The 12225-nt window shown below is 39.2% G+C and overlaps 1 protein-coding gene across 1 annotated transcript; it reads left to right on the top strand.

The window, feature by feature from the left end:
- The first annotated feature begins 4030 nt into the window (after positions 1–4030).
- Positions 4031–10325, top strand: actr6 (actin related protein 6). The gene is made up of 11 exons (XM_080762635.1): positions 4031–4175; positions 5193–5310; positions 5460–5528; positions 6924–7047; positions 7555–7690; positions 7878–7934; positions 8155–8253; positions 8367–8445; positions 8538–8709; positions 9098–9236; positions 9535–10325. Exons 1-11 carry the CDS (start codon positions 4108–4110, stop codon positions 9662–9664), a joined length of 1191 nt encoding a protein of 396 aa, XP_080618761.1. The 5' UTR covers positions 4031–4107; the 3' UTR covers positions 9665–10325.
- Positions 10326–12225: the final 1900 nt, after the last annotated feature.

Below are 12225 nucleotides of genomic sequence, written 5' to 3'. Positions count from 1 at the left end.
ATCAAATTGTCATTAGCATGGTAGTAAAAGATTATGGTACATTGGTACAATGTAAAAAAAAGAAATGTATATACATTAATCAATTTCCTTATGTCCTATATTGTGTGTGTTTGTGTGTATACAGTATAGAGATTATGGGGCGTCTGGGTGTGGTGAGGCAAAACGCTTCCCCACCACCGCAGAGGCCTGGGTTCAATACCCAGTAGCAGCAGCGGTGCATTCAGCTTTGCTGGGCGCTCCAACAAACACAATTGGCCGTGTTTGCGGGTGGGAATGCTGGTGAGGATCAAGTGATCATGTCCTTTTTGCTGCACTGCAGATGCATATCAAGGTTATTATAGTTCTGAATACTTAATTGGTTTGTATTTACTTTTGACTTCTTTTCAGTTTAGTTGTAATTCGTTTTTTTAAAGTGGGTTTTCTAGATCTTTTTTTTTATGCTGACTGGATAACGCTGCCTTGTTGATGACTCAGTTTAGTTTTAATTCGTTTTTAAAGTGGGCTTGCTAGTTTTAAATATTTTTATGCTGACTGGATAACGCTGCATTGTTTGATGACTCGGTTTAGTTTGAATTCGTTTTTAAAGTTTGCTTGCTAGTTTTAAATATTTTTATGCTGATAGCGCTGCCTTGTTGATGACTCAGTTTAGTTTTAATTCGTTTTTAAAGTTGGCTTGCTAGTTTTAAATATTTTTATGCTGACTGGATGACGCTGCCTTGTTGATGACTCAGTTTAGTTTTAATTCGTTTTTAAAGTTGGCTTGCTAGTTTTAAATATTTTTATGCTGACTGGATAGCGCTGCCTTGTTGATGACTCCGTTTAGTTTTAATTCGTTTTTAATGTTTGCTTGCTAGTTTTGACTGACTACCGGTAGCTGCCTTTGCTAGTCCTTACTGAGGCCTATGGGTAAGACTGTATATATAGGCCGATAACATACACACCTACGACCCCAAAAATCCTGGGATCGTATTTGTCAGGGCTGAGAGATGATTTGTTATTTTGCTCATTTCATTTACCTATAATAACCTTGATGCATGTAGTAGTTTATACCTCCATGTGAGTGGAGGTGGCAGCAACAGGGACTCTAGGATACTTGGGGACAATTGGGAATTTGCAACGACTAAATTGGGTTCTCCTCTCATGGATTGTCACCTTGCCGCGGTGGAGGAGCTTGTGTTATTCCTGTGACCCAGAGGGCTAAACTGGCATGCCAACCATGCCAGACGGCTCACAAGGGTAGGGATACAGACTAAGGACAATCCAACAATTCATAGCCCTCCTTATTGAGGGTTGGGAAAGACATTAACAACTGTCCCTTTTTAAAAACGAGCAGGTTGCAGAAATCATCACAAAATCAAAGCATTCAAGTCCAGACATCCAAGGAAATGCCAGCCACAACAACACAACCATGCTAGTATCTCCACCTAGGAAGCCTTGAGCATGAAATGGAACCTCCTGGACCCAAAAGAAACCATCAAAGACGGAGTGTTGAATGTAAAGACGATTATTTAAACTAATGTCATTCAAAATATATAATATACTATTGGCTAACTATTTAATGGTATGTTTTTCAAAATGGCAAAGTAGTTTAGGGATAAGGGTATTTTGGTGTGCCTTGATGCCATCTTTACACTTGCTGCTCCTATTTTCAGCATGCAACTAATTGTCTAGTTATTTTTTGTTGACGAAATTGACAGTCTTAGTCATCATAGCTTAGTTTTTATCTAGTTTCCGTTTAGTTTTCGTCAGTGAAAAAAGCTAGTCGACGAACATTTTTCGTCTTGGTTTTAGTCGATGAAATCAACACTGCACTTAACCATACTTTTCTTTTTCTTCCTGTCTGTTGTGCTCCAACTTCCAGGCTCCTCAGTTCTCTCAAGGTTGATGGCTGAAGAGCTCATCTGGACGGAGAGATCCCACACCTACCAGACAGGTCGTCATCATCACACACTGACTTGGTAACTACACACTGGGTATCTTCTGTAGAGTCCTACTAGTAGACGGAGGTCATCATCACACATGTTGCTCAGCCAACTGCAAAATTAGGCTTCGTCTCATTCAATGTGCTGTGATTTATGGCCGTTTTCATGATCGTCGTTCTATGGTGTCAGTCAGGAAAATGTGTGATTTGCATTTGTGAGTCCTAATTTGTATTGCGTGTTAAACCCAGGGTACAAATGTTTATTATGTAAAAGACTAAATGAGTTCGGGTGTTTTTTGCATCCCTGACATGTCGTCCTGCATTCATTCATCTTACATAAACTTTCTGTGTGGCTCTTCAGTCTTAATATTAACCCATTTAGGGGAAGATTCTACAAATGTCTTCTAAATCCTGACAGTTTTCTGAAAACTTGTTTGTCAGTAAGTTCTCAAACATTTTCACGTCAAGGACCCCCAAAATTATATGTACTTGGCTGCCGTCCCCCATTTGAAAATATGTTGTTCCAGGGACCCCTCAGAAGCAAATATTTGAGTTAAAAATGTTCGCTCTGAAATAATATATGAGAAACTGAGAAACATTACCGTAGATTTGATCCCCTGTTTCCCAAGTACTCTTGGGAGATAATTTGCCAGGATATTGTTTTTGTTTCATAATGTATTTATTCACAGTGGAAACATTCTAACATCTCAATTGTTAAATATTAAATGTCCAGTGAACTTTCGTTTGAATCTTTTCCCCCTTTGAGCTGCCCAATAGACAAAAACGCATGCAAGTACTGAGCAGTTTGCTGAGGTTGGGGAAAAGACTCAATTGGAAACGTGAATAACAAATATAAAAATAATACGTCTAAAGGAGGAGTGATGGACTCAATGCATATCCGTTCAACTTCTGTAAAGTAATGACGTTTACTACTAACCTGTGTAGGTATAGATGCTAAATAATCCATGTGGTGTTGCCAGACTTTAAAAAAAACCTGCTGTCTATTATTGTTGTAATGAATTTAATGTTTAATCTAGAGGGGTGTATTCATTTAACAAATGGAAAGAAGGCTTCCTATGTATTGTCATACATTTCTTAGCGTTATCAATAAAATGAGAAATTGTTTCTGAGCCAGTCTTGCATGTTTTATTTTGGAGTGCTGCTTTTTCCCCACTTTGTTTTATGAGTCAAGTACTGTACAATACATGGGTACACCTGAGTCTGACAATATTCCTGCTGTCCAGACTTTGTTTTTTTATTATTATATGTTTGTATATTACAGGTTAAAACAAGTGTTACATTTCTCTATAATAATAATCATTGCTATAGCGGTTTTATTTTATAAGTAATGTGTTATCCTTGTTTCTCCAGTAAGTAAACACTAAAACGGAACATACATTTTCAGTTCTGGATATCAATTTAATCTAATCAGAAGAAGGAACTCATACAATGATACAGGGATAAACTAGTGAAATTGGAAGTGATGGAAAAATAAATGAGCAAATTGGAACTATACACTATAAATGAGCAAATTGGAACTATACACCTGCAATTTAACTAGTGTATCAATTCTATAGCATATTGTTAACTTACATCTTAAAATCAATTACTATACTCTAATGTCATTTCTGTGAATATTTGAATCCAGTTTGATTGAATACTTTTATTAGACAAATTGAAAAACGGCACAATTAAGGCACAGTCTAGGCTAAAACTAAAAGCATTACACAAAAAGTCCTCTTTACATTGTGTCGTGTTTTATGTATTGAATTCATTAACAAAATGAAGTCCAGATAAATAAACTGACATACATAACTACATATGTGGGCTGTGGCTAGTCAACCATGAACCAACACGCTAGCCTGGAGGAGAAGGGAGACATTTCATTTTCTTCAAGTTTCTCAGTGAGTATAGACGTTAATCTGAGAGTTCTTATGACATGAAATGTATTAGTTAAAGGATAGCATAGTGTTGTGGAACAGCAATACGCCGGGAGGCAGCAATACGCCGATGGGCGTCCAGTCTGCCGGAAAGCTAAAAGAAGAAGAAGAATCTCGACACTGATTGGTCGAAAACGAGCAACCAAATGAGCGGAAGTAAAGAGTTGGACACACACTGCTAATGTGTTTACATTGTTTGAGCTACACGTTTTATGTGTTTGCTTGATACAAAAAAGAATATAAAAAATGACCACACTAGTTTTGGACAACGGCGCTTATACAGCCAAGATAGGATACAGTCACCAGAAAGTCAGGTAACAATGTTAAATGTCAGCGGTATTTTGAATCGCACCTTTCACATAACCATGAAACACACAAGCAGTACAATAATATAAAATAATGCAAATGATTATGAGTATTGGCATGGCATGTGTTCAGTATTGGTAGGCTGGCTGGTAGCAGGTTAGCCAAGTTTCGTGGTATTACCGTAGCCCCGATACGTTCCCGCAGCCCTATAGCCCCACAAGCAGAACCCATGGTAGTAAAGTATCTGACATTTAAGACTGTATAAGCTTAAAGTCCAAATTTCATAAAAGCTTTATGGAGGGTTCCGAGAGGGGCTACCTCAGCCCTAGCCCCACAAGTCAGAACCCAATGGTAGTGAAGTTTTTTAGACTCCATACCACGATAGATTGAGCTGACCCAGGGGGTTCCGACTCCGAGAGGGGCTACCTCAGCCCCTACGCTCAGCTCTGGTCCATAGCGTTAGAAAGAGCTATATAAATGCACCATTTACCATTGTAGGAATTCAGCAATCCAGTCAAACACACAGACTTCATTAGCCCCACAAGTCAGAACCCAATGGTACTGAAGTTTCTGACATTTTTGAGAGTCAGTACAGTAGCCCGGTTCGGTTCGTATTGGGCTGACCCAGCGGGTTCCGAGAGGGGCTAAGACTTCATTATTGTTCTGGCCATGGGGTGCAAATTTCAAATTGTGCTACTGTTTCTACTACAAACATCTATTAACATTGACTGCAGTTTCTTGCAGAGGTGCTAGAGTTAGCTCTTGGTCCATAGCCTTCTACTGCAGTTGTAAGCGAGTGACAGTAGAGCCATTATTTGACCCAAACATCTGACAACTGTTTGGCTCTAGATAGTACATTGGATTTGGAGGTCTTTATGATCCCAGTGATCCCATTAGCAGGACTGTTCTAACTACTAATAATGTACCTGGGCCGTACCTCACCTGTACTACTGCAGCTACTGATAATCTATTAATAATGCACTAATGGACAGTAAATAACGGTTCTCTCTTTCGCTCTGTCACAGTGTGGTTCCAAACTGTCAGTTTCGCTCCAAGACAAACAGAATGAAGACATTCACAGCCAACCAACTAGACGAGATCAAAGACCCATCTGGCTTATTCTACATCTTGCCTTACCAAAAGGTCACTGCTCAGTGCTCACTGGCTCCTATTCATTTAGTTCAGCATCCTGACAAAGAGGACTTTATTCACGTATTTGTGTCTTTATTGTGGCACTATGCTGTTGTGTGTTTCTTATTTTGGTGTTGTGTGTTGCTATTATTTATTTACAGGGCTATCTGGTGAACTGGGACGTGCAGAGGAAAGTGTGGGACCATCTGTTTGGAAAGGAGATGTTTAAGGTAGTTCTATTCATTTGTACTCTTTCTGCTGTAGTAAAGCTACAGTAACATGAGATGCTAAGAGCCTGTAGATCGGCTGATGAGAGTGTTTTAGAAGCTATTTATTTTCACGGACATCAATACAGCTGTGCCTTGAGATTTTGACCTGCCCTTTGGTGTGCATTCCTGTATATTCCCTATAGTCTACACTAGAGCCCTGGCTGCACACATCCAAAACTCAAGCCCTAACGGAGTCCCGACACCAAACTAATTTGATCTCTCACTGATGGCCGCTTTCTCTGATGGGCGTAGCCGCAGGACACAACTCTGTGATGCATGCTCACTGCTCATTGGTGCTCTCTGATACAGTACATGCAAACAGAGATAGATTAGAACACACACATTACACACTCTACTAGAGGTAAGCTTACGAGTGCCACTGCCAAAAACGGTCTCATATTAATAGGGTACCATCCATTCCAGATGCCATGCCGTGGCATGCAGTAGACTAGAGAATAAAGCCAAGTTATGTGATCCCCAGAAAACAAAATATCCCGCATTATGTTATGTTATGTTTCGCATTATGTTTTTGTATGCTGTCCTCTCATGTCTTATGTCAGTTTGTTTTAGTGTTCAATGTCCGGGGACTACGAATAGAAATTTGTATCTCTGCTAAATCCAGTGTATTTACGCTACATTTTAATGAATATACTCGCGTATTAATATACTGTTGCGTCCAAATAAACAAATAAAGTAAATGTAAACTTCCTCTGGTTGCCTCTGTGGCTGTAGGTGCTCGGCCACGAATGTTTAAAAAAAACATGAATAGAAACAGCAGCACTCCAAAATATGTAATGCAAGGCTTGACTCGGATGCACATTTTATTTTGATGTAAATTTGTCATGCATTTTCTGAGCCTTTATTGATAGTAACAGTGGACCGGGATAGTAGAGAGTCTGTGAGTGATCTGCCCACTGCCCAGCCCAGGAGTTGAACTGAGGCCTCGCTAGGCTTTTTTAGGCCATCATAGGCGCCCTTCACATTCTTCTAATTATGCTGTATGAAGGCTCAGGCCGAAATGAGTAGCTTATATCTGACCATGAGTCTGGCTCAATGAGGGGCTGTTAGGATTCCTCCTCTATCTTAGCTCTTACATAGATGTATTGTAGACCACACATGTTTCAAACTCATGGTATCAATGGCACTGGAGTGCCAATGGAGCGGGATAAAATACTTGCTCTTCTACTTTTTCGAAAACCTGCTCCATTCAAAATCTGCCTGCTCCACTCCTCTTACAAAATCTGCCTGCTCCACTCCTCTTACATGGTGTCGTCCTCATGGGCTCATTGTATGCTGTGGGGACAATATCTATAAAACACTACACAAACTATATTGCTGCTTTCTTATCTTATCCAGGTGGACTTTGCAGAGAGCAGTATTGTGATCACGGAGCCGTATTTTAACTTCTCGTCCATCCAGGAATCCATGAATGAGATTCTGTTTGAGGAATATCAGTTCCAGTCGGCTCTCAGAATCAATGGTCTGTTTAACTGTCAACTTTTATCAAATGCAGTTATTTCATAGTGAAAACAGCACATTGTTCTTGTTTATTACATTAAAAATGCAGGCCATGTAATGGCATGTCAGCTATTTATTGTTAAGTTGTTTCCATCCACCTGAACAGTTATGATGAAAATGTCAAATACACATGGTGGGCCAAACCAGATGAACCTTGTAAAGCATTTTACACCTAACACTCAAACAACGGGTACATATACAAATATTACAGTAAATATCAGTAAGTAATACTAATCCATTTGATACCTTCTTAATTTTAACTAAGATGGGTATTGGCGTGCTCATGGTAGGTAGTGTAGTGCCAATCGAATAACTAATACCAGCCAGAAAGCATGTGTGGCACAGGGGTAGTACCTGCCCACCACCATGGAGCCTAGGGGTTCGAATCCACCATTGCGTCTCAGGCTGAGCGTCTACTCTGTGTGTACAGTAATCATTAATGGGGGTGTAACAACTGTTTGTCTTCCAGCTGGTTCTCTTAGCGCCAATCACTACTTCCTGTCACATCCATCAGAAGTCTGCTCTCTTGTTGTTGACTCTGGCTTTTCCTTTACCCACATCGCCCCCTACTGCCGCGGCAAGATGATGAAGGAAGGAGTAATCAGGTAAAAATAACAATGACCAACAATAATAGTAACAATAATTTTATTACTATTAAAACCAAGTAGTAATACTACTAGTGTCTGCTATTAATAACATTGATAGTATACTACTAGTATTAATAATGATAATTGGATCCATAATTGTAGAAAATAGTGTTTATTAGTGTGTGTTTTTGTGTGTATGTTCCAGGATAAACGTGGGGGGGAAGCTGCTAACCAATCATTTGAAGGAAATCATCTCATATCGGTAAACGACTGTCTGTTGGTCAGATTCCGCTGTCCTGTCTTAGTTGTACAAGATGATTGGCTGATAAACTTGTCGACTATCATGATTTGTTATGTTGTCTTGTCTTGGGAGGTCAAAGAAAGCAAGTTTGGTTCTTTAAGTTTGAGAAACACTTCTCCTTCTGTTAAGGTTTCTTCTATTCTTTCCCTCTCTGTCTCCCCTTCTCTCTGCTCTCCTTTAGGCAGCTCCATGTAATGGACGAGACTCATGTAATCAATCAGGTGAAGGAGGATGTTTGTTATGTTTCGCAGCAGTTCTTCAAAGACATGGAGACCGCTCAGTAAGACATGCTTCTCTCTCTACCATGAGCTGTGTTGTGAGTGTTGCACAGTGCAGTGGTGTGTCATTATCTACTGTATGCTATGTAGTGAATGGTTGTATTTTGTGTTAAAGGTTAAAAGGAGAGGAGAATAATGTAATGAGAGATTATGTTCTACCAGACTTCAGCTCCATCAAGAAAGGTTTCTGTAAGGTAGGAGTCTGGATCTGTTGATTTACTAATGTGGCATGTACTATACCCCTAAATGCATATTTAAGACTGAACATAACGGTGTTGTGTTTCAGCCACGGGAGGAAATGGTGTACACAGGGAAGTATAAGACAGGAGAACAGATTCTGCGCCTGGCCAACGAGAGGTTTGCGGTTCCTGAGATGTTGTTTCAGCCCTCAGACATCGGTCTGCAGGAGATGGGAATACCTGAGGCTATAGTACACTCCATCCACATGATGCCTGAAGGTTAATACTATTACTTAACTGTAATCCTGTTACTAATGCTGCTGCTGCTGCTACTACTAATAATAATAATAACCTTGTCTATGATTAAAATACTACAAAGACTTTTCCATCCATGTTTATTTATCGTTATAATTCCTTTATCAACAAAAAGATTGTCTGAAGTGAGTGTTAAACCACTTAACGCCTGCATCCGTAATGTGGGGAATTGTGGTGCTATAGTATTTTCAGAGAAAGCCTTCCGCATAATAACACAGAATACACTAGAGTCCTGAAGGACTTGGCTCAACCATATTGGGTTTAAGTGGTTAAATCATTTCACTGAAACACAGACAAACTGTTGGTGTTGAGGTCGGTTATAAACTTGATATTTGTGTTTTGTGTGTTTTAGAGATGCAGCCTCACTTCTACCAGAACATAGTGTTAACGGGAGGAAACACGTTGTTTCCTGGTTTCCGAGACAGAGTTTATAACGACGTCAGAGCTCTTGCTCCTACTGAGTACAAAGTAAATGTACTACTGCCTGAAAAGTAAGTCTGTCTGTCTGTCATGTCTGTCTCTGTCAGTAACAGGTGATGTGTCTTAAAAGCTTTATATTAAAGTACTTATACTAAGAGCTATCAGCCAGAACATAACACACTTACGAGTTTGCGAGCTTACAGTTCTGTTGTTCTGTTTTACTCTCCTATATAAGTTAACATGAGTTGTTTCTTACTCTGTACAGTGACCTAAATGGGTAAAATACAGTTCAGTGTTCACCAAAACCTTTCACTGCACTTCTGTTCTGTCTTTTACAACTCTACTCTGCTGTGTGTCGTTGTGTTCCAGTCCCATCACATTCTCCTGGGAGGGGGGGAAGCAACTGGCAGACAACCCAGACTACGATGAGATGATCGTGACCCGTGACGACTATGAAGAGAACGGACATTTCATTTGTGAAGAGAAGTTTGATATCTGACAGTTCATCAAGCAATGTAACTGACTTTACACCGTGTTCAACGCTGTATCTGCGATCATTTTGTTGTCTGCTTCTTCTTACATTTTCTCCCAGTGTAGATATTATGCTAATTCCCAACAATGTCCATCCTGATCAGCCTGCAAGAGTCACTAGTGCAGCAAGTTAGCAACAGAGATCACCCTCCCCGCTCGACTTCCCTGCCTTGAACACAGCCAATGGACTCTTCACTATGCCCCTCCACAAACCATCCTTTTCCAATCCTATGCTAGCAACTGTTGTTAAGCTGGCAAGCTTTCTCTACCGGAACAAAATGTTGAGGTGGTGTGTGTGTATATCATGGGACCAAAAACACAAGAGGAGAAATGTCGAATAGGATGGTTTGGAAGGGGCTTAAACCGGTGCACCGCACAGAGGATTAAAACCCCTAGTCTCTGTGATAGTGGTGGGCAGGAATCCAAACCCTATCTGAACCCTTAATTCTTCAGTGTTTTGTCTATTCTCATTCTGTCACATACTCGATGTTTCTAGAATCATAGGAATGTACATAATGTGACAATGTCCAATTATGTCTCTGATCCTTGCTCTCTTTGCTGTTGTTTTTTGTTTTGTATTTTTTTTACCTCTGGTTTGATACTTTTTATAATATCTATCTATCTATCTATCTATTTATAATACCGGTATGTAATAAAGTTTTCCACATTAAAGTGTCTGTTATTAAGAAGTGTATTTAAAAACTCACATTTGTTCTATTTGAAGATAAGCTGCTATGTTTTTTATGATAGGAAAATAGTATAATTTACTTTCACTGTATCATGAATAATGCCCAACATATATATTTTTGATATTCTGTATATATATTTGATATTCTGTGCAGTATTTAAGGACAGTTAAAATACTAAATACTTTTTGTCTAAAATCCCTGACATTCTGTAATTCAACCACTAGATGTCAGTTATTGTCAACACCGCCGTCAAATGGTATTCTAGCCATCTGCAGTGCACTCGAGATTAACGAAATGTATATTCCATCAATACATGTACCACCTGGTACCTGTAGCCTAAATATGAACATAACTATATATCATTAAAATTAAGTGTAGACAGTGGATATATGAGGCTGTAATTAAGTGTTTCAACTCTGACCTACACCACACCAATGAGTGACCATACGTATAATATTGTGTATGTACTGAAATTGCAAGGATTGGGGGGGGGGGGGGTTAAACATGTTAATGTTTTATTTTTATATAAATTATTTTTTTATAACACTTCTGACCGGATATGTATGATTGATGTAAGCGGAAGTCACTCAGATGGTGTGCAATGCGCATGCGTGCCTCCTGGTGTTGCTGGTAGTCAATGAAATTTGAATGATTTAAAAACATTGTAACCATTTTAAATGTTTACGGAATCGTTACAAGGTAAACCGAAAGAATATCTTTATTATTATTATTATTAACTATTACTTATAGAACGTTTCTGTCGATTCGTTGTCTTGTTTGTCAGGTAAACTACCTCAGCTGTTTACATACAAATGGCGTTAGTTCACAGCTCTGTTATGTTATGTTTTTACGGTTAGTCTCTTTGCTTTTTTTTGCATGCCGTTTTCGCTTTCGATTGACTTGTTACAAGCAAGCAGTGGCCGGGTTGTGGGCATTCATTGTCTTTCTTATGTTCTCGCGATTACCGTTTGACTGTTCAAATGAAATGAAATGAAATAAAGCCAACGGTAGAATGGAGATCCGTCTCCTTTTCCGCGCTGGACTCCCTGCTGGGTCGTTCTGGTTCTCAAACATTTTCATGTGAAGAAGTAGGCCTACTTCACATCTCTCCCTAACCATAATTACATTTACAATTACATATTGAAAAGATGTGACCTGGATTTTTCAAAAAACAAATCTAACGTGAAACTAGCCGCAATTTGCAACTCCAGATTTCTTTTAATAATGGGATGAATAGAGTTGCAATACCCTCCATTGACTCCCCAATCATCTTTTTTGGTTTGCGATCTGCTTGTTTTAAACGACGTTAAACTCACCAACATTGCAACTGCAACACTTAGAAAAAATCACTTGCAGAGGATGTCTTGACAGAAAGTAGCTCATAACATCTCTACGGTGGATTTTTATGAAAAACAAGCTCGGCAGTTTGAAAGAGGATAATTCAAGCTTGTACTACAGCTTCAATGTTGGTGAGTTTAACGTCGTTTAAGACAAGCAGATCGCAAACCAAAAAAGATGAGTGGGGAGTCAATGGAGGGTATTGCAACTCTAGATTCATCCCATTATTAAAAAAATCTAGCGTTGCAAATTGCGGCTAACGTGAAACGCGAGTGGCTATATATCATTAAAATTAAGTGTAGACAGTGGATATATGAGGCTGTAATTAAGTGTTTCAACTCTGACCTACACCACACCAATGAGTGACCATACGTATAATATTGTGTATGTACTGAAATTGCAAGGATTGGGGGGGGGGGGGGTTAAACATGTTAATGTTTTATTTTTATATAAATTATTTTTTTATAACACTTCTGACCGGATATGTATGATTGATGTAAGC

The sequence above is a fragment of the Protomyctophum bolini genome (assembly GCF_963924005.1).
Source record: "Protomyctophum bolini genome assembly, chromosome: 4".
NCBI lineage: Eukaryota > Metazoa > Chordata > Actinopteri > Myctophiformes > Myctophidae > Protomyctophum > Protomyctophum bolini.
Note: the sequence above shows the minus strand (reverse complement) of the source record. Positions and strands in the feature narration are given on the sequence as shown.

Bases quoted from the DNA above. Each gene is read 5' to 3' on its own strand.
- actr6 (XM_080762635.1), top strand. From the start codon at position 4,108: ATGACCACACTAGTTTTGGACAACGGCGCTTATACAGCCAAGATAGGA. The intron at 5,529-6,923 runs GTAGTTCTATTC...TATCTTATCCAG, and splicing joins TTGGAAAGGAGATGTTTAAG to GTGGACTTTGCAGAGAGCAG. The intron at 8,710-9,097 runs GTTAATACTATT...TGTGTGTTTTAG, and splicing joins CATCCACATGATGCCTGAAG to AGATGCAGCCTCACTTCTAC.